This window comes from Balaenoptera ricei, chromosome 15 (assembly GCF_028023285.1).
Source record: "Balaenoptera ricei isolate mBalRic1 chromosome 15, mBalRic1.hap2, whole genome shotgun sequence".
Classification (NCBI taxonomy): domain Eukaryota; kingdom Metazoa; phylum Chordata; class Mammalia; order Artiodactyla; family Balaenopteridae; genus Balaenoptera; species Balaenoptera ricei.
The window spans coordinates 66,955,778-66,979,273 of NC_082653.1; the positions used below are offsets into that span (position 1 = coordinate 66,955,778).

A 23,496-nucleotide genomic window follows, 5' to 3' on the forward strand; every position below is an offset into this window, starting at 1 on the left:
GTGGCCCCCTCTGGATTGGATGCCCTTGTTGCCACTGGCCCACGTGCCTCAACATGCCATCAGCCAGAGGAGCCAGCCAACCTGGAATGAAATTAGAAAGCAATCACTGCTGGACAGGGAGACAGAGTATGCAAGCTTCCCTCCAGGGACTGCACACTGGAACACCACTCTGTTTCAATGAGCTAACCATGAACCAGGGGAAACTCCCCAAGTTCATCATCACCTCCCTCGCAAGCCCATACCTTCACCTTGGAAATGCAGTGGTTAGAGCACATATGGAGAACCAATAAGGAAAATTCCTAAAATTCTTAAGGTAACATAGATCACAAAGAAGTTGATTCATGTGCAGAATGCATCAAGGAAGACTATGGTTCTGCCAGAAATATTCCAAAGGAAATATGTCTTGCCAACTTGCCATCACATAAGAAAGTTATTTGGACCTGTATTAACCCAGAAGGTACAAATAAAAGGTTCATCTTCTAGTCTCTAATGTAAAAATTCTCAGATGTTCTTTTTAAGTAGGATGAGTAGGAAGAAGGGGTAGCCACATCCAAAACAACTATATAGTCTCATAATGGCCTAAAGATGAGATAAAGAATTTGCAGAGTCAATACTAACGGCAGAGTCCTAGCCAAATAACAAAGTAAAATTTGTCTTGATTTCTTCAAATTCCTTTCTGGGACCCACCCGCACAGTAGGTGAAATGCCCTTTCTCCACCCTTCCTCTATCCACCTATGGGAGCCATCCACCAAGACTGTTTGTTCTCCACGCCAAGGGTCCCAATCGCTGAGCTTCTTTTCTAACCCCCATCCCTGCCCCCAGCAAGGTGGTATGTAGAGGAAAGTCAAGTTCACACTAAATGTGAATGTCCTGTAGGGCCTGCAGGCTTAGTCTTCCAAGATAGCGTCTCCATTTTAAAAGAAGGGCTGATTTACCCAAATACAGTCTCTAAATGATAGAATAACTACTAGATGAAAAAGAAAAGTCTGCACTGATACATAACAAACATCACAGTGGTTTATTTATTAAGTAACGAAAAAGTGGTTTTTAAAGAATTGCTAGAAATTTCTGGGCCAGGGATGAGGTGATTTCTCTGAAGACTCTATCTACTCAGACTCTTATTCTTACCTTCAACTAGTCCGCTAGAAGATCCATCTAAAATTTAGTACTTATAAAAGTTTGCTACCTGCTATAATAACTGCAGCCTCTGAAATTATAATGTTGATAGAAATTTAGACCAGGAGCCAGAAGTATAGTCGGGAAAGCAGACCAAATCAATGTCAGTCCCATGCCTCTCCAGCTCTAGGGTCAGGGACTTCCACAATCCAAATTCAAAGCTCTAAGGAGACTGGCAGTGGGGCAGAAGGGTGCTTTTAATGGAAGGCTGGAGCTTTAAACTTTACCTAAAGAACTTTAGCTTCCTCCAAATAGTGCTTGGATAAATTCAGAGTTATCTTCAAAAGGAATTCTAAGGGTATGTTCTGAGCGTACAAGTTTAAAATGAAGACCAGAATCATTCCTGTAGTTACTGGAATCACACTGTATTGGGGTGTGTCCCATTGTCCACCTTCAAAGAGAATACATGACAGATGTGATTATACACGCCCTTAAAAAAAGACTCGCAGTTTCACTTAGGTTTCAAAAACACGCTGAAACCCTTAGAAGGGTTTTGGTGTGGAAAATGACAGACCCAAGTAAGTTTTTTAAAGCCTTTTTATGCTTTTAGAATATACCTAGTAAGCCATAAGCACAACTTGTTACAATTTTAAAAGGTAAGGGGTTAATTCTTAGAAGACCAGCATACAAGGGAAGCAACTGTTGTTCAAGCTGAATTATCTCAAAACAAGCAGGACTATACCATGTGGAGGGTCTGGTTTCCAGATTTGTGTTTCTAAAGACTAAAATGCTGAAAGAAACAAAAGGCCCAAACTTACACAAATCCCACATGCTCACAGACTGGCAACTCTAATTCCCAGGCACGCTGACTCACCAGGGTTTGCTGCTCAGCTCTTGCTGCTGAGGGAAGCCCAGGTACCTGGCAGGATAAGAGGATTTCCTGGTTTCCTACTGACCCACCTAACCCAGGCTACTCACCCCTGCCCCACTGGACAGATGCTGCATTATATCAGCTTCCTCCAAATCCTGGCGCCAAGGCCTTCACATAGGGACAGAACAGATGGGCCTCCCAAGAGGCCCTAATCCATTTACCCAACCAGCCCTCCACATGAGAGCATCTTTGATGACCTGGCACAGCAGTACCAGCTGAAACCTGAAGGCATTTTACATGCCCAGCAGATGAAAAAAAGGAGGGGGAAATCAATTTAGACAGATGATCAATCAGCAAGTGCTAGAAGGCTGGATCCCTTTCTTCCATTCTGGTCCTTTTCTTTGAAGCAAGTTGTGGTCTCAAGCCAGAAAAAAGTATTTTCAGATATGATGGTAAGTGTGGCCCCCTGATTACCCAATGAGCTCCCTTCTTTGGTGTCTCCTCTTTCTTTGGGAAAATAGTTCTGTACCCAGAGATTTCTCAGGCTCAATCATGGTGCTCAGCCGTGTGTCCCAGGGTGGCAGCACTTCAAGTGTTTTAAAGTTGAAAGTTTCCCTGGACCCACTAGCTGTTGGCTAACAGCTAATAATAGTAGTTATCAATTACTGAGCGCTTGATACCATGCCAGGCACTATGTTAAGCACTTTATGGACAATAACACTCATATATCCTCACCACAACCCCATTTAAAGACAGGGAAGCTGAGGCACAAAGAAAATTACCCAAGATCACAAGCAGAACCTGGTATGTCTGGCTTGAGAAACCATGACCTTTCACCACTAGGCTGGACTGCTGAGCCCACCTACATCAGATCACCTCGGGAAAGCCCACCAACGGATGGGTCCCAAGCTCAGGAGTGTCACCACACCAATCACAGAGCAGCGAGTTTTACAATTAGCCACTGGAAAAAAAAAAACCATGGTCTGTGCCCTGTGCTAAGAAGGGTGTCCTAGCCACTGCCCTCTCCCAGGCAAGCATTACGACCGTGATGCAGGCAGGCAAGATGCCGTTAGGTTCAGTCTCACTAGAGGCGGGGACTAGAATTAGTCCAAAGTTCTTAAACCTGTGATGTTTCAGCCCACCAGCATGGTTAAAAGCTTCAGCTCTTAAAGTCCAACTCTGCCACCAGATGTTTGACCCTGATCAAAACCTGTATTTCTTCAACCTGCAAAATGCTATCTACTTCAAAGAGCAGTTGTAAGGATTCAGTGAGGAAATGCAGATAAAGGGTATCTGGCACACACTGTCCTCCACACAGAAAACACTTGATATGACAGCCATTATTAACAGCCGAGTAGTATCTGATTAGCCTGATGGAAGCCCCAGCTTGTCCCATCTGAACAATGGGCTCCAGGCTTTGGCTTCCCCAGGCCCAGACAGGACGCCTACCCTTGCCTTGAGTCATGCAGTTGGGTCTTGCTCAAAAACAGTCTCTTGAACTACAGCACTGACCCTGCTCAAATGCACCACTGGTCAGAAATACCTGGGGGCATCAGATCCTCCACAGGCTAAGACTTGTGAATGATGCTGAATAAAATCAAGCTGGGTATTTGCTGTGCGCTATGGATACTCTGAATTGCTGGTCACTCCCTGTCCCTAACCTGGGACAGCCTTCCAGCCAGTTCCAGACTCCATTCCCTTTCCACTAGGTTCCAGCTCTGTAGATCTGCAAAAGACAGGATTTCTAACTGGCTACTTATTTATACTCATTTATACTTCCCAGTGGTCCTCCTGCCACCTCTCTGAAGTGGATAGCCTCAGCACAAGCTGGGCACCCCAGAGCCAAATTTCACTAACCGAGCATCATTATTAATGAATACCACTTTGTATTTGTTAGTACATTATAACAGCTACATATAAATGTAGCTCTACGAAATAATTACCCCCATTTCATAGGAAGAGAAATGGAGGTACACGGAGGTCAACGAGCTATCTAGGAAGGGAGAAACTGGAGCAGAGTAATTAAGAGGAAGAGCTCTAGGAGCAGACAAACCTGGATCTGAATCATGGTGATGGACCAACTTGTGACCATCAGCATGTAACTTTAATGGGACAGTTGTACCTCATGGTCTGGTGGCTAGAGTAAATGAGATAACCCATGTAAAATCCTCTGCCCAATACCTGGCTCATAAAAAGTATTCAGTAAGTGTTAGCTTTTATTACAGTTGTTATTATCACAAAGTTGGTGACAGAATCAAGCCTCCCTTCTAGAACAGTGCTCTTGTCAGCAGCCAGGCCAGGTCTCCTGGGGCAGTTCAGGTATGCTGACGCCCCAAATGCCCACAGCAGCTTTCCTGTTCTTGCAGTAAGTGATTCTGCTCTCCTGTTTCAGCTAAAGTGGCATAAATGAGTGAAATGGAGTGAGAGACAAGGAGGGGTGGGAAGAAAGGAAAGGTAGGAAGAAGAATAAAGGGGGCAAAGAAGCCACAAACCAGGAAACCTACTTCTATGCACAGCTTTGGGGGTTTACTTGAAAGACAGTAACTGCTCAGTTTATGCTGGACTAAGATCAGCCTCCAGCTTTTCTCCTTCAATCTCAGCTCTGACTTTGCCTCTCTCCCTCACTCCTTCTCTGCATCAGCTTCCAGCCTCCCTCCTCCCTGTGCCAGCCCCAGCTGCTGTTCCTGGGGATGGGCTTGGCTGCCTGCCTGGCCCCAGGCCTGGCGCTGGCACTGCTGGGCCGAGGGCAATCCCAGAGGTCGTGGTCCCAGTGGATGCTCTGGCTCCAGAGAGCCAGAGAAGAAGAGATCAGGAAACTGTTTCTCTTAGGCAGTTCCGTGAAGTGACAATCAGGCAAGTCCCTGTCTTCTAGGACTTACTATCTACCTCTGAAACAGAATCACCTCTTATGGAACAGAAGGACCATGAAGGGCTAAACCACACAAAGACAAATGGAGACAGGAAAGGAGAGCAGAGTGTGGACCAGTGTTATGGAAAGAAAGGTGGAGGGACTGATGAAGAGAAACTGGTATTTGTGGGACATGGGGCTATATGCTTCATATACATCACCTTCAAACCTCACAACAACCTAGGTTGTCAGAGCCCTTACAGATTAGGAAACTGAGGTTTCTTAACCACTTAGCAGTGGGACTAGGAAATAAAACCAGTCTGTCAAGACTCCAAAATCAACTCAATGGGAAAGTTTCACAGAGAATATGAGTCTTGTTCTGGTTCTTCAATGACTGGAAGCATAAAGTGGAAAGGAAGGAGGCAAAGGACCAATCTGCTTGGTCCAAGTTGAGACAGGATTTTAAAATGTTTATTAATAGCAATACCTTTTAAGTTACATGTGTGTATTGAGGAGACTGACATGAATTATCACATTTAACCCACTACAATTCTATGAGGAAGATAATATAACCTTCACTTTACAGAGGGGGAAACTGAACAGAGTTTAAGGGATTTGGCCTGAGGTCATACAGGAAAAGGGATTCAAATCCAGGCAGTGTGACTCTGAACTCACCATTCTACATCACTGGCCTCACTACTTACTGTTCTTTGCTATGATATATGCCAGGATATATCCTTCCCCTAAGGAGATGCTGATGGCCCAAGAAGAAAAGATACATTATCAACACCTGATTGTACTCCAGAGGTACTGAGTCAACAGGAACAGAGTAAACTCCCAGGAAGCCTTCAGTTCTGGTCTGGGATCTCCCTAAGCAATGTGTGCCCTTGAACAAGTCTCTTAACCTCTCTGAGTTTGTGTTCCCATGATTAAAATCCTTCCAAGTCTAATATTCTGGGACTACCTTCACATTTTGGTATTCAGAGAGGCTGAAGTTCTAGATTTGCAAGCCTTCTCAGGACAGGCATTTTGCCTCCACAGTGAACAGCTCTCATACTTCTTGCCCAAGCCTGTTAGAGCCAAGGGAAAATGAGAAGTCCAAAAAGACAGAGAAAGCAGAGCTACTCCAATCTGAACAAGACGTGAAAGATTACACTGTCTTTGCAGGCTTCCCTGTCCTAATCATCTTAGTTTGAACTCTGCAGGGTCAGGAATAGGCCCTGACATATGGAAAATAGAGCAAGCTGGCTCACTGTTATAGCTGGCTGGGAGCTAAAAAACAGGGGGCAAAGGCTGGCACCAAAATCCAGTGTCAGCAAGGCACTTGAGATCTACTCTGATGACTTCCTTGAGAGAAGGAACTGATCCAATCCACTCCTCCCATTCTGTTCCCATCTAGAGTCTGTTCAGAAGCAAGAAGCCACTGACGAATGTTGGTGCAATAAGCACCAAGCAATAAGAAACCCATCTTTCCAACTTCCATCCAAACAGTTTGTATAGCTAGTTGGGCGCATGATTTTACTTCTTACTATATATGCCAGACACCCAGCTGCCAGGGGCTGAAGCAGCTGTACTGGCAGAAACCATCCCCCTAGGGAGTCTCAAAGCAAGACCACAAGAGCCTCTTGATCCCAACTGGCAGCTGCAGATGCTGAATGACCTGAGAAAAAGTTGGGAAATGGGTGGTGTCCATTTATAAACTACTTCCTAGAAAGTAAACTTGCAAAAATAACAAGGAGGAAAGACTGAGGGAGTACTTTAAAATGCAAAGTCTTCTGCTTACTGTCATTTGGAACTTGGGACTTACAAGAGCACCTTTGGAGATTAGGTCTTACCTAGAGCTACTTGGGAGGAAAAGCTGTTTCCTCTGCCAAAGCAAATGAGACGCGTCTACTATTTTCATGCTTTTAAAAGACTTTCTGTCCTAAAATGTACTGCAAGCAGCAAGCTAAAACAGCAGTTCCAGTTAGGGATGGGTAGGAACACAAGACTTTCTACATCAACCAATCTCAAAAGTGCGGAAAGAGGGATGGAGGAAAAGAGGGAGGGAGGAAAGGTAAAATTTTTAAAAAAGAAAATAAACCAATTGGTTATATTTCTGTAAAATAATCTTAGGTCACAGGACTAAGACCAGTCAGCTTTGTACAAAAGAATTTTTCTTTTCTTTTTAAAGGGTTCTTACATTCCTTACCTTGCATACTTCAGATATACTAAGGATATATATACAACTGAGGTCTGAGGACTGAAGTCAGTGTGGGCTGGCCAGAACAAATACTACTTGCCAAATACAACCAAGCCAACACACACGTATACTATAAAGTTTCCAAATACCAAAGAATCAAGCATTTTTGGTCTCTGGGTTCCAGAGCTGCTACATGTTTAATCCCACATGACTCAAAACAACCAAAAAAGAGCTGAATTATTCTACTGACCCACACTTGGAATATTTTTGCTGTCACTGTTGATCTGGACAAGTCAGACTGTCCACTTATTTGCAAAGTACGCATCATTAACGGGCACCAGATTTCTAGGTTGGCCACTCTTTTTGTTTCTGCACCAGCTTTTTCATTAACTAACTTTCCCTGTTTAAAACCAGAGGGCTGTCTTGGATTTGTGCTCTGTGGTACCATAATAAAAATGGCATGCCTGCTATATGCTATACTCTTTATCTCTGGTTTTAGCTTGGACCTTATCTTCAGGATACAGCCTCATTAGGCCATACTGAAGGTAAAATCACTGGTTAGGCACCACTTCTCTGCTTCCAATTAGCATATGGATACCAGCCACCCTGGAGGTCTACCAGACTGTAGATAATTAGTCCTCAAACACCCAATTACCACATCAACTGTTCACTTTTCAGTCACCTGAGGAATTCAGTAGTCAATAACTGACTGAAAAATAGTTAACTGGAGTTGAGATTTGGTCTTTGCATCTAAGTAAAAGAAAGGCAAGAAAGGAAACTATGAAATGAGTCAAAAGATGAGAAAGGAACCCAATATAAAGATGATAAATGAGTGCATGCAGACGTCTTAGAGGGGCACCTGAATGACCACAAATGTACAGATGTGGTTTCTAGAGCCACATTTCTTCTAAATAGATCTCAGGTTCATCACATGGTAACTAATGTGATGTTTGCTAATTCTTTAAAAAAAAAAAAAATCCAAATTCATTAAGGCCACATTTATCAGTTTTTTCCTAGAGGCCCATGATGGAAGCTGACTGCTAATGCACAGTAGATGGGAAGAGGAAGAGGGACAGAAAAAAGATCTGTATAATAAAAGAATATCTGTTTTCAACCACATCAGTAAGCTGGTCAGAGAACTAAGGCCCCTAAGACTTTCTTACCCACTGCCAAATTCAAAAGCATTACATAGTTATTCTGTAAAGTTTAGAAAATACGAAGAAGCATAAAGAGAAAAAAGTCCCCTAGTATCCCACCACCTACAATTAATATTTTGGAGTATATCCTTTCTGTGTTTTATATAAGCACATATGGATGGCACACCTAAGTAATACATGCATGTTCATACTACACACATTGAACTTTTAAACAAAACTGGGTTGTATTGTACATTCTATTTTGCAAATTTTTCCATTGAATACTTTTTCATATAAATCTTCTCTCATCAAATGCTTTTAAAAGAGCAGCATTCAATGGCAGTACTGGTGTCACCACTGACACACCAGCTACTTCACATAACCCATAAACTATTTATAGCCTACTACTCAATCTGTCAAAAATTTGGTGCTGCACTGCAGAGGGGTTACAGAAAGGTTGAGACTCTCTGTTAAAACAGATTTAATAGCCAGATAGGTCTTTCATTGATAATTTGTCAATTTAAAATAAACTCTCATTGTTGGACATTTAGTTTGCTTCCAATAGCTCACTATTATAAACAATATTGGGATAATAAGCAGAATAGCAGCTAAAATTCAGCACATTTATAATTATTTCCTGAGAATAAATTCCTAGAAGTGGAACAACAGATCAAAGACTGTGCAAAAAAATATTATATATATAATATTCAATGTGAATTCAAAAAAAGTAGTGTCAACTTATATAATGGGAGTGTACTGGGAGTATCTACATCATCTTGTAATATGTGTCAACTAATTCAATTTCTTAAAAAAAAGCCAAAAAAAACACCTTACCAAAAGCACTTTAAGACATATTTAAGGAAAAATATCAAACCGCCAAAGGAGGATGGAAAACAAGAGAGAGACCATTTGCTTCACTGTAAATCACATCAAAAGACTGACAAATCCAACAATTTTGGCTCCAAGGATTTCAAGACAGTGTTGTTAAATGATGGGGGTGGGGTACGGTGTGGGGGACAGGAAGAGATTAATCATAAGGGTATGTTTCAATTATATCTACATTTCCCCAATTTATTCTTTCAAAAGAAACTGAACCTTCCCCTATGTCCCATACACACACAAAAAAGATAATGCCCATCCTAAGGTCTAATGAGGTCCCCTTATCATAGGTTTAGCGTTGGGGTAGAAGGGTCTGACCCATGGACTTGAAACTGAGTGAATCACATGCCCAGGGAGCAAGAGCCTCGTTCAAAATGGAACTGTGGCACCCTTGAGACGGTTAATAGGCTGGATTTAGACCACAGACTTATTATATGGCTTTCTAGCTTCAGACTGGACCAAAGGATATTATCGCTTACAGCAGAGACTTGTCTGCTCCCCCAGCCTCCAGGCTCTTCATCAGGTGGCCACCAATTTTCACTAGAAGATTCCTCTCCCTCACTCTTGGTCATGTAAGTTGGGTGGGGCTCATAATGGACCATGTGACTCAAGCCCACCAAAGCATCCTATGCCCTTGGCTTCAATGATTGGGCCAGGAATATGCAGGTAACCTAAGTCAGACAAAGTGAATCTTAGCACTGAAAGCAAAGGAGGTTGGAGCTGCTTTGGTCATCTTACCAGAAAGAGCACCAGGGAAAATAATAATGCCCATCCAAGGGTCACTGTGAGAGTTAAACTGTCCCTTCTTATCAGATGGGGCTCAACTCAAATGCATGTAAGACACCAGAATAAAATCACTACCAAGAGACAAAGAGTAAATCAGTTTTGAAGGCATTATTTGCACCCAGAATCCAACTGTACCTAAGTCAGATCAAAGCCTGAACTTCACAGTTGTATGAGCCAATTAATTCTCCTTTTTCGTAAGCCAGAAGTCAGGTTTTCTGTCACAACAGAAAGAGTCCCTACCAAGATACAGCTGTCACTCAGATCTCTTCTACTCACAGAGCAAAGAAACAGAAGATCTGATACCATGGTCGAAGACCAACTTACTAGGCCACAATTTCAACCCAATATATCAAGAGACCCCTGAGCTGAACCCTAAGACCAACGATCCCAAACTCAAGCAAACTGTAAAATTCCGTTACAACTGGGTGGACCATGATGATGCTATTTAAAAGAATTTAAAAGATGGTATGACTAATGAGAAAAAGAACCTTTCCAATTGCAATTCTTACAACCTTAAGCCTCCTTCAAGCAAATATGCCACAGAGCACTTACAGCTGCTTTTTTCTATTGTGTATACTTCTGTCATCTTCATGTTCCCAAGGAGGAACCTCCTTCCAGCACTCAGACACCACGTGAAAGGCTGTAAAGCAAAAGCTCTTGGAAGTCTTTTCCTATGCAATAACATGATCAATCTTCCGACTAAAATAGGTTATTTGATCTAAACCACATCCTATGAAACTGAAAGACCAGACCTGACCAGAACTTTGCTACCCTCTTGGTTTCAACGACTATTATTGAAACAATTTCTCTTTGGTTTCAAGTACTAAAGAGCCTATTTAGAAAGCATTCAGGTTTTGAAAAAGGATGACATGAAATGCCCATGTTAGTGTGTCTTTATTGGAAATACATTCCCTGCAGGTTGAAACTTGAGGCCCCAAGGTTTGAGCCTTTTTCTTCAAGTTACTTATTTCACAAATGTGACCTCATATGGCATGAGGCCAAAGGGTACATTAACATGGGTAAAGATAAGCAGATAATCAAATAAAAAATAGAGCTTTATACCTGGTGGCTGGCATCATGGTATTACAGGCTTGGCAAAGTAAGACATCTTATGATTCCAGCCCAGTTCCCACCCACTTCCCACCCATACTGATCTGACAAAATTGCCACCACCTAATGGCCAACTGCAATGCTGTCTATTAAAACTCTGCCCTGGGACTTCCCTGGTGGCGCAGTGGTTAAGAATCCGCTTGCCAATGCAGGGGACATGGGTTCGAGCCCTGGTCCAGGAAGATCCCACATGCTGCTGAGCAACTAAGCCCATGCACCATAACTACTGAGCCTGCGCTCTAGAGCCCGTGAGCCACAACTACTGAGCCCGCGCTCTGCAACAAGAGAAGCCGCTGCAATGAGAAGCCCGTGCACTGCAACAAAGAGTAGCCCCCCCACTCGCCGCAGCTAGAGAAAGCCCACGCTCAGCAACGAAGACACAATGCAGCCAAAAATAAATAAATAAATAAATAAATAAATAATACAAAAAAATAAATAAATAAACTCTGCCTTAGCAGGTAGGCCCTATTTTCCAAAAAAACAATATGAGAAAATCCTAAAATAAAGCAGCAATGCCACAAGCTCTTTTTGTCACCACCTCTGAAAATCGGAAGACAGCTTTGGATCCCAAAATAAACTGTACATACGTACACACACTCATACTCTAATTTTGCGCCCCATGATTAAGGGTCCATGCATTGCAACTTTTTTGAACTGCATGAGGGTTTTACCTGCACTGCAACCACATTCATTTCCTTCACTCAAAACCAACTGCAGATACTGCAGCTCCTACAGCTGCCTTTCTGGGAAGGATAGGACATGCTTTGGATGCAGAATGACTGGGTCTGTTCAGCCCAGCTCTATTCACTTCCCAGCACATACTTAAGTCACCCTGCGCCTCTGTTTTCTCACCTGAAAATTGGGACAAAGGGTCACTGTGAAGAATAAATGGCTCCTTCATATCAGATGCACCTCCTTTAAATGCTGAGATGCATTCCCTGTCCAACCAATCTAAAGTGCCCTCTCCCTCTGATCCAGCACACTATTTTATTTCTTCAGCACATACCACTCTCTGAAATTCTTATTTGTTAACTTATTTATTGTCCGCTCCCCCTACTAGAAGGTAACTGCCACAAGAGCAGGGATTTTATTTTATTCACCACTTTGGCTGTGCACGTAAGCTTTGTCATGTAAGCAAATGTTTTGCTAATTATCTCCTGAATAAATAATAATCACTGATATTTGTCGAGCACTTCTATACAAGGCACTAGTCTCTGCACATTTTAAATGGATTAACTCATGCTTGAATAAATGAGTATGGCATATTCAGCATTGTCCCTAGCACATAGTTCTTAACAGATGATAGCTATTCATACCAATTCTAATTATATGATGATGTTATCAAATACTCAACAGTAAAGGAAGTAGAGCCCTAAGAATGTAGAGTAGAACTTAATTTTGCCACTGAAGAGCTGGTTCCTAAGGTCCAATTCCTCCTGAATGCCTTGCCTCTCAACACCCCACTACCTTCAAAGAGAAAGTAGAAAATTGTCTCATTGTTCCAATTACTCCCTATCTCATCAGTTACCATATAATGTGATACAAACACAGCTTCTCAGCAGTATAGGCTCCATCTCTCCTTACTCCACAAGCTAATTTTCACCTCAAACACAGCAAAAGCCAAAATCTGAAGCTGAAATTGGGAGATGTTCATCCTATAGTGCCTCTTTTTGACCTGTACCTTAGTCCCTGGGAAAAAATTCACATAATAATGGAAATCACTCCTGCCTCTCCTTTGAGCAAGGGTGAAAGTCCAGACAGTTTATTCAAGCCATAGCCATGCAGCACTCTAGGAAGTTCCAAGGGTTCGCCAAGCAGGTGAAGTCAGTGAAAAACCTTCTGCTGCTGGTCGGAACTGCTTCTTCTCTACCGCAATGAACAAAGAAATCACACTGAAGGTGTCTAGAGATGCAAGGGCAAAAGCCAGCAGCTTTTTTGCATACTACATAGTGAACACGAAGAACTCACAGCCAGTTTTACACTTCTTAAGCTATCTTGTTCCACTGTAGTATTTTTTAAAATTCGCTTGATGACAGATTGGCTTTTAAGTCTGAGGGATGAAGCACGTACCTTGTCAAAGAGGATAAGGGATGTGGACCATCAAGGTCCTCCATCTCTTTAGAACCACTGGAAACAACAGACTACGTTTCATGTAATGGCAAGAAAAGGACAAGACCTAAAATCCTAATCAGGGCCTTCAAAGCCAGACACACTTGCCAAGAAAGCAAAGGGCAGATCCCACTTCTGCTGGCTGGCAGGCCAGCCCACACTTTCTGCCTAGCCATGTGAAGCAGTCAGCTCTTTCTCTCCCCACCCCCAGGGCCAGTATGTGGGGTAGCGACATGAGCAACTTTTCTAGGAGAGTATTTTATAAAAATAGAGCTTCCAACCTTAGGTTTAAAACTGAAAGGAAAAATAGCCAGAATTAGAAGTTTGTTTTAACACAATACATTGAAAATTATAAGTTTAAGTGCTGGTAGTTGGGGACAGGGATCACACCACCACATGACTTCTCAGTGAATCATTAAAAAATAGTACAGGCTTGTTTAACTAACAGTGGACGTCCACCAGTAATAGAGTTAAGAAGTCCATGTATCAGACGATGGAAAACAAAACTGACACTCCTTCTGCATTTGTTTCAGCAGTGGCAGGACTGACACAAATGAATTGCAGCAGCAATTTACAAGACAGAAACGCTAATAAACGTTTTTTGAGGCTAGTCGAAGAGGAAACGTTTGAAACCCTGAATTGACTCATTTTTCAGAAGTTAAATCAGTTTAACTGGGAAAAAAAAGCCTCTAAGCTACAATAAATCACTAACTGAAACATTTCAGGATTCCTAACACCCATTCTTGATTAACATACCTTCGTGTCAAAAGCAAAAGCCAAGTGCCAGCATTTAACAGCAAGTTGCTACCCTTTCAGTTATGAGAATCAGTCTGGTAGAACTAGATGAGAACAACAAAAATTAATCTTCACGGGCTTCCCTGGTGGCGCAGTGGTTGAGAATCTGCCTGCCAATGCAGGGGACACGGGTTCAAGCCCTGGTCTGGGAAGATGCCACATGCCACGGAGCAACTAGGCCCGTGAGCTACAACTACTGAGCCTGTGCATCTGGAGCCTGTGCCCCGCAACAAGAGAGGTCGCGACAGTGAAAGGCCCGCGCACCGCGATGAAGAGTGGCCCCCGCTTGCCGCAACTGGAGAACGCCCTCGCACAGAAATGAAGACCCAACACAGCCAAAAATAAATAAATAAATTTAAAAAAAAATTAATCTTCAGGCCTAGATGGATACTGTCAGGATAATAATAAAGACCTCCCCAAAGGGCTTCTGGGTACCATGAATTATATAACAAATCCACTTCTGCCAGGCAGCCAGTATTAACTCCTATTCACCCAGGGTACTACTCAGTGTCACCAATGGGCTTATCAAAATGAAAGCATAACTATCCACCACTGCTCCAAAAAAGACACAGCATGTTGCTCATTGTACATCAGTTTGCTGACATCACTACTCATTATGAGAAGTCACTTAACAATCTTAAATACAACTTTGATACTTGTTTCTTCCAGGCCGGAAAAAAAGAAAGGAAAATATTTCATTAACTCCTTCCCCAGTAAGCTCTTCTGACTGAATTTTTTTTATTGTCTATGATGACATTCTATTATAATAGACAATTATTTCTACTATGCATTCAAGACTTGAATGCATTGTACATTATTTATTCCTATGGAACATAAACATTCATGGCTCTCAAGCAGATAGTCAGAAATGACAAGCACAGAAAAGATGCTACTGTTTTAGTGACTGCACCTTGGATTAAAGTTCCAAGAAGGCAGGAAGTGTATATGGTAGCGTGAAAAGGGCTAACTGGCATCTAATAAACACTTTCTAAATTCAAACCATGTTCTACTCTTTCTCAAAACTAGGGATAATGCTTCTCAAGCCCACTTTTGAAAAATACGGAGTTTAAACTGCCTCTTTCAAAAAAGCATACTACAGTAGAGTCATTTTTTTGTTTAGTATGCACAAGTCTTTCAGTCACTGCAAAATGAGAGCAAGTCTTTCAGTCACTGGAAAATAAGAGCTTGAACTAGACCACTGTCTTTCCAACTTGAACTGCGACCTTCAGTAAAAAACACGTTACATCCTGACCAAATGCACATGTATATACACACACATACCACTCATTAAGCAGTATTTACTCTCACTTCAATGATGAACTCTAATTTATGCTATTTCTTTTTTTTTATTCGGTTTTTAATTGTTGGTTATAATCCACTAATTAGATATGACCCATAGTAAGAAAAGCTCAAGATCAAACTTAAAAGGTTCCCTCCAATATATTTATTGTGCCAGACACAATGCTAGGCATTTTATAGTCATGACAGCAGTTAATCCCTACAGCTACCCTATGAGGTTTGTACTTTTTTTAACTGAGAAATTTTAAAATATTGTATTACTTCATTTAAAATATCAATAATATACACACTGCTATATTTAAAATAGATAACCAACAAGGACCTACTGTATAGCACAGGGAACTCTGTAATAACCTAAATGGGAAAAGAATTAGAAAAAGGATACATGTATATGTATAATCACTTTGCTGTACACCTGAAATTAACACAACATTGTTAATCAACTATACTCCAATATAAAATAAAAACTGGGACTTCCCTGGAGGTCCAGTGGTTAAGACTTCACCTTCCAGTGCAGGGGGTATGGGTTTGATCCCTGGTCAGGGAGCTAAGATCCCACATGCCTCGTGGCCAAAAAACCAAAACATAAAACAGAAGCAATACTGTAACAAATTCAATAAAGACTTTAAAAATGGTCCACATGAAAAAAAAAAAAAACCTTAAAAAAATTAAATTAAATTAAAATATTAAAAAATCAAAATACACACCATGTGTTATCATATGACATATGTATGCATTTTAAGCAAGGTTATCAAAGTATGTATAGTACAAAGAATAAAATATTGAAGACTTAGGGAAAGGGGAAGTCTGTATAGGAAAAAAAATAATAGCCTCTAAAATAAATAAATATAAATAAAATATCAATAATAAACAATGACATGTTAACATAAACAACATTTTTATGAAAAATAACTGTATTTCCAAAAATTTAATGAGAAGAGTGACACTGTTTTACACTTTTGCAAATGTCCCTAAGGTCTGGCTTAAAAGAAGACAGCTAATTTCCCATATATGCTTCTCCATTCAATATTCTGTGATATAACATGTCATGTAGCCTCTATAAAACTCATGGGAGAATGAAAGTATAAAGGACAAATGATGTTAGTATTATTAAGAAGAGAATTTGATCTTCCAGATCCTGTGAAAGTGTCTTGGGGATCCTCCTAAAAGAGTCTCTGGGACTGAGGCTGGTACTCTTGATATTCCTATCTTACGAAGAGGAAATAAGCTCAGAAATAAAGTACCTTACTCAAGTCCCTACACTGTAGCACAGACAGAGAAGCTCAGCCAACATTCCATCAGCTCCCCCAGTTTCCCAGCCTCTTCAGTTAGATGGGGAAATGTATCTATTTCTGGCCAAACAGCTGTAGGCAGAAATGACACAGTCAGCTGTAGACAGATGTGATACTTATTTCCAAGCCCAAGCACAGAGCTGGCATATGACATCCCAGCCATCTCTTCCCTTGCCATGGTGACCAAGACAGTTCAGATGGTACAGCACACGATAGTGGAACCCCTATCAGCTTGGGTCCCTGAGAGACTGTATGGAGCAGAGCACCCTTCAGCCTAAAACCCATGTGGGACATGCAAGCAATAAACTTTCATCAGATTATGCCAAACTTTGTAAATTCTAACTCCCTAATTTTACAGTTCAGCCCCCTGCCACCTTTGCTGCAGTATTCTCACAGTTTACCTACTTCTGGGATTGCTCCCTCCAGTGTCTTCCACACTGCCACTGGATTGATCTTTTTAACACACATATAGCCCATGTGAATATGCCATGTCCCTAGTCAAAATTATTTAATAGCTCCCCTTCATCTACAAAATAAAATCCAAATTTAATAAGGCATACAAGGCTCTTCTGAATTTGGCCTCAATTACTGTCATTCTCCTGCTCTCATTCCACATCCCTCAGGCATACTGAAACATGTGCCATTTCCCAAGATGTCATGGCCTCTCATGCCTCTGTAGTTTTACACATACTGTTACCTGTACTTGGAATGCTTCCTCTCTCTAGTCTTGGTCTTTTGAGCCCTGGTCAGATTTTACTTCTCACAGGACTCCTCTCCTGACTCCTTCAAGTTGACCTAGACCCTCTTTGTCCCTTCACACCTTCATTTATAGCACTAACATTTTGGGCACAGGTTTCACAACATTTTCTATTTGTTGTTCTATCTGTTTTCATACCATAAGGTCCTTAAGAACAAGGTCCACAAAAGGCACTCAAATTTACTGGAATGAAAAACTGGCAACATATAAACATATTTATTTTTCCTGAAGCACCATGCATCCAATCCTAGAGTTGGCACCTTAAGAAAAATGCAGATTACACATACTTCACTTTGAAGACAGTGATGAGAGAATCAAGTTTGGAGGCCAAGACCTAGAAGACAAGTTTTGAGTTTCAGAAGTTCTCTGTGAATGATCCACATTCCATCTGGGAAAGCTGGTTCCTTGCTCATATATGTCTAACTTGAAAACTACATAGTCTGGTTCTTCTTAGAAAATAGTTTGTATCTGTTTGGAAACCTTGAGTACCATTAAAGTGTGTTTTTAAAGGTTCTGTCCTGTTAAGCCTCTATTGTAATCTTTTGCTTAAGCAGCCTGAGTCAAAAGTACTAAATACTGGAGATGTTCAGAACTTGGTGTTGAGTGAGTCAATTTAAGCATTGTATGCAAAAAGTAAAGCTTCAAATCAGAAAAAGGAGGAGCTTAGGCCAAACTGCTCAGAGGGAAGGAAAAACTGCTTCCAAATGGGGGAAAGGCTACAGGAAAAGATTTTTACCTGTTGCTTAACTTTTTATTATCTCTTTCTGCTACGCCACAGAATGGTTGTGAGCTGGAAACTTAGAAAAGCAAATGCTCTGATAAATTAAGCAATTCCGGTTCTTTGACAGGGAGGTTTAAAGTCAAGAGTTAAAGGAAGTCTTCGAGTACACCTTTTTTTTTGACTTGAAGGTTACCATGAAAGTTCAAGTTTCCAGCATCCTAAAAGGGCTTTACTTTAGAAGTGAAAAGACTCCAGATGAATTAAAAGGTTAGTCTACTATGAGAAAACCAAAGTGGTGCTGGAAACATGTAAGAATGGTCTGAAAAGGTCTTGAACTCTACCACTATGTTTGCACATCTTTCATTCTGACTCAAAATTATATTTATCTTTTTAAATGTATGGTCTTGGGCTTCCCTGGTGGCGCAGTGGTTGAGAATCTGCCTGCCAATGCAGGGGACATGAGTTCGAGCCCTGGTCTGGGAAGATCCCACATGCCGCGGAGCAACTAAGCCCATGTGCCACAACTACTGAGCCTGCGCGTCTGGAGCCTGGGCTCCGCCTCAAGAGAGGCCACGATAGTGAGAGGCCCGCGCACCGCGATGAAGAGTGGCTCCCGCTTGCCACAACTAGAGAAAGCCCTCGCACAGAAACGAAGACCCAACACAGCCAAAAATAAATTAATTAATTAATTAATAAAAATAAATCAATAAATAAATGTATGGTCTTGAATGCTTATACTTCTATGGAGATTATACTACCACGGAGATAATTATTGTATGATTGGGAAAGAACAGTTTCTTACATGGCTTTCATCTTTAAAAGCCCAACTATTCAGCTGCCCTCAAGAAATCTTAACCAAGACTCATTGATCCAATGGCAATTTCCCAAGAAGAGAAGGTATTAAACAATCTCACTCTAGGTTTGCAAATCCTAGTCTATAGACCAAAGGTAAATGCCACAACCCCTGCATATCCCCTTTCAGAATATCTCCACACTCATCAGCAATTATCTATAAATAATGACTAGCCTCTGCACCAAGGGAAATGGACTCTGTCAGAAACCTGACATCTACCTTGAGTAAGGTGGGTCTTGTGAATTTGTGCAAAGGATGAATGTCATGCATGTCACGAAACAGATTTTAGTAAGAAAAGAGATTTTTAATCCTGCAAAATATAGCCCTGAGTACAGGCTTTTTCCCTTTTCCAATGTGCCAAATAACACAGGTCACTATTTCTTCTCGGGAGAGAAGATAGTATGAATGACAAAACCAAAATTTACAAAGTTTGAGAGTTTCTGGCTTGGAACATTAGATTCCACCTCAATCGGGAAACATCTGAGAGTTTCTCATCATGAAAGCATGTCGAAACTTTGTATTAAATAAATGAAGAAGGAAAAAAAATGGAGAAAAAAAATCTTGGGTTACATCACTGTCACCATTTTGTTCTTTTTTAACCTAATCTTGACTAGATAACACAGAAGGATAACAGACTTGGAACCATCTTTATAGCAATTTTTAAAAACTACAATTTGAAACATTCAACAGTTTATGACAAGGAGCTATATACCAGATGCATGGCCCTTTATGTTGAGGTAACTATAGAACAAAATCACTTGCAGAACAGAGGCTAACAACCAAATGTAGATAATGAAAGATGACAGTGTTAATATACACAGAAAATGTCAAGGGAACACAGGTAATTAAGGCTTAAAAAAAAAAAAAAGAAAGAAAAACTCAAGGAACCATGGACTACATCTGAAAGCAGCTTTCTTGGCTCCTATTATGCAATCAAGATTTCATTTTTATTCTGGGTTTTTGCTTAAAAAGAAAGTACCTCCCACAAGTTTATTTCATTTCTACCACTGCTCATTTTACTTCTCAAGACCCCCAGTACACTGAGTTATGACCAAGACGACAAAAAGTGAAATGAAATTTTAAATAAACCTTGCCTCAGAGTTTATCTTCATTTTAGGGCACACGTCACACTGCACCTTTAAAGTAGCTAACAGCAAGAAGTAACGTATAGATCATTAGGATGCGACAGAGTCTCAGCCTTCCAGAACCTAGAACACATGCACAGGCATGCGTTCAAGAGACAGGGATGGCCTTTTCTCCCTCCCCAACAGAACAAATCGAACCCCTAACTGCTACAATGGGGAGTTCCAACAGCAAAGAGTGAAAGGAACTAAAGATCAATCCAGGTTTCGAGGAAACTCCTAAAAGTGAAAGAGGAAGCAACATTATTCATTTTTTATTATTTAAGAAACGCCACCACCACTAATGTCTACGATAATTTAAACTCTATACAACCAACTTATGGGCATTTTCACCATGAATGCACAAATATAAATCTGTCAATTTGCTTGAGTTAGGCAAGTTTTTAAAGCCACTCAAATTTGGACCTGTCCTATTGTGTACATCACCACAAAGTCTTCATGAAGGTGCCACATCACTGCACTAGAATTACTGAGTCTCAGAACTTATAAACTTCAGCCATTCCTACACAACCTTTATGATCTTACATATCCATTTACCATCCCAACTACTGTTCCCCTAAGATTTTTCTTAAATCTTAAAAAAAAATCACATCCACTTTAAATATCACCCTAAGCGACATCATCCATGAAGTCATAGGTCTAATATGCTAGTTATATTTTCATTAATACACATTAAAATATAGAATAAGCAAAAAGTATTCATCCAGCAAAAATCATCTCATGTACCATCAATAGTATAAAAAACACACCCTTGCATGCTCATTTCAGCAGCACATATACTAAGAACGTAACCAAAGCCACACTTTGGGAAACAGTGATTTAGTCCCAAATCCTTTGTCGCAGCTAAGGAAACACTCAAAGAGGGGCTATAACTTGCCCAAGTTCACACAGAACTGGTGGCAGAGTCTAGACTAGAATCTAGTACTTAGTCCAGTGGTGGTCCACTAGAATAGAATCTCCAGATGGGTAAGCTACAAGGAGAATTAGACCTGGCCTTCGGGGACTTCCCCAAGAAGTGAACCTCAAGCAGTTGGTAAGCCCTTTGCCAGTGGATCCGGGTTTTTCATTTTCTCTGAGAAGCAACACATATAACATGATACTTGCCAGCTGACTCTCAAAGATTGTCTGGACCGACTGAAATAAATCTGTTGTTTCCTTCCCAAAGTCTCATGCGGTTTTGCCCAACTCATTGAACCTCAAGGCATACTGCCAATGATAAAAATGTCTCCTGGATCAGTTTCCCATTTTTTGATCCAACAATACTCTGGCCACTGAGCCCCTGTCCCCGTTGCTGGATTCACGTATGCTCTACATGGTTTCAGGGGGAAGATTTTCCATCTCTGGGTTTTAGGCCAGCTTTGGAAACAGGCTGGAAGTTTCCATTACAGAGTTACTCCTGTATTTCCCAGATACCTAGAGCAGGTTTTATTTTCGAGTGATAGATAACTTGTGTCTACTGTGTGCCTAGCAATGTTTTATACACTGTCCCATACTTCCCATATAAGAGAAGGTAAAATGATATAGTTCCTGGCCCTTTGGGAGCTGCCAATCCCTGTCAGCTTAGCTATATATGCATGTAGCTAATAATAACTAATGTTATTAAATGTTTATCTATATGCCAGGCAATGTGCCATGTCCTGCAAATGTACTGTCTTACTGACTCCTCACAGCTACTTACTGTTATTATCCTCACTTAATACATGAAGGAAACAAGGCTTAGAGATGTTAAGTGGCTCATCCAAGGTCAAGTGGCAAGCCGATGGTAAAGTTCAAATGCAAACCCAGACTCCAGGCCGAAGCTCTTAACCAGTGCACTATGAACACCTGAATCTTTAAAGTCACACTGAAAGGAAACATGATTTCTGTGTATCTGATTTCCTATAAGTGAGCTCCTTTCTTGCATTAGGGAGCTCTAGAGGTAGTGCACCTGTTAAATTCAAGAATATATAACACATTCTAGGAGTGCCATTTCATACTGATTGAGGGAAGAGTTTGCTCCTTGTAATCTGAAGCTATGCAATTTGCACTCTCGACACTCCCCCCCAAAAAACACCACCATCAAATTAACAGTAAATGCATATTGTTACTTATCATCTAAATCAACTTTAGGTAACCTTATTCCTACTTATGGGATGCAAAACTGGAGTATTAATGTGATGTAATAAAAAATATATTTGGTCTTTGTCCCCAGTTCCTACCAGAGCTCTTAAAACCCTTGGAATTTCCTTACTGATAGGCTCCTTTGTTTTTCATAAGGATCAGGGTTTGGACCACATCTGAGTTTATGCTAAGAGGTGACTCAGGGTGGGCCCTTTTGATAGTTTTAAGAGAGATGCTGGCCACACTAGAAAGACCAGGCACATGATTGGAACTTTCAGTCCCACCTCCAGCCCATAAGGAAGGGAAGGGTGGTTGAAGTTTCATCACCAAAGGCCAATGCTTTAATCAATTTTGCCTACACAAAGGAACCTCAACAGAAATTGAAACAAGGCTAGGGGAGCTTCAGGGTTGGTGAACACATTGATGTGCTGGGAGGCTGGCATGCTCAGAGGGGACACGGAAGCGCTGTGCCCCCAATTCAAATCTTGCCCTATACATCTCTTCCATTTGGCTGTTCCTGAGTTATAGCCTTTATAATGAAACTGTATTCATAAATATCATGTTTTATCAGCTCTATGAGTCATATGTTCTAGCAAATTATCAAACCTGGGGGACGGTGGTCGTGGGAAATTTGTACTCTGCCAGGCAGAAGTGCAGGTAGGTAACTTGAGACAACCTGATACTTGGGGCTGGCACCTGAAGTGGGGCAATCTTGTGAGACTGAGTCATCAGCCTATGGGGTCTGCACAAACTCCAGGCAGTTTGCATCAGAAGTGAATTGTTGGACACTCAGTGATGTCAGAGAATTGTTGCAGGAATGACATAATTAACCTCAGAAAAAAGAGGTCCACATTACAAGCAACTTAACCGACGCTTAGAAGCCACCTCCCTACTTGATCTAATCATTAAATCTATAGCTGTCACCAATTCAGAGTAGTGTTTGCTGTTTTCAGCACTAGAAGGAAATTTGGCCTTCTGTCAGATCCACGAGTACCTGGTAGAATAAAATTTCTTTTAAATGACTAAACAATTAATTTGATCTGCTAAAGAGACCAGGGAATGTTGTAGAAATATGGAGTCAAAATGTATTTTCTTTAATTAATCATTTTAGTTGTGATTTATTTCCCATTTATTATAGTCCTCATAAGAGAATCATGAATTACCTCAATAGTTTACATGTAACTGTTCCCTTTGGATAACAGACATTGTTAAATGACAATCACCACCACCTAGTATTATGTACTTTAACTCAAACTCTAACAGACCCAGGGACCTTACATTCCCTCTTGTTTACCAACTTCTTATTTGTCAAAAGCAAAAGTCAAAAGAGAGATCTCAAAAAAGTTAGGTCAGTACTCCATAAGCAGTCAATCATGACCAACTAGTCAATCTTGAAGACCAATCTGGTCAAACTGGATACTGCATCCCTGCACTCAACCCTCCCCATCAGGAATACACTTTCCAGTCAGGGGAGAGAGTACTGTGGTCAGGGTCCTGGT

The 23,496-nt window shown here is 41.1% G+C and overlaps 2 protein-coding genes across 9 annotated transcripts in view; one reads left to right on the forward strand and one right to left on the reverse strand.

Annotated features, from left to right (window-relative positions):
• Positions 1-23,496, forward strand: part of REXO5 (RNA exonuclease 5) — an 80,877-nt gene that overhangs the window by 55,982 nt on the left and 1,399 nt on the right. The gene's annotated exons all lie outside the window — the stretch shown is intronic.
• The window catches only part of DNAH3 (dynein axonemal heavy chain 3), a 276,368-nt gene continuing 252,881 nt past the window's right edge, over positions 10-23,496 (reverse strand). Inside the window, exon 64 of the mRNA XM_059897939.1 lies at positions 10-81. Within this exon, the coding sequence (XP_059753922.1) occupies positions 49-81 (33 nt within the window). The 3' untranslated portion in view covers positions 10-48. The remainder of the gene's footprint in view (positions 82-23,496) is intronic.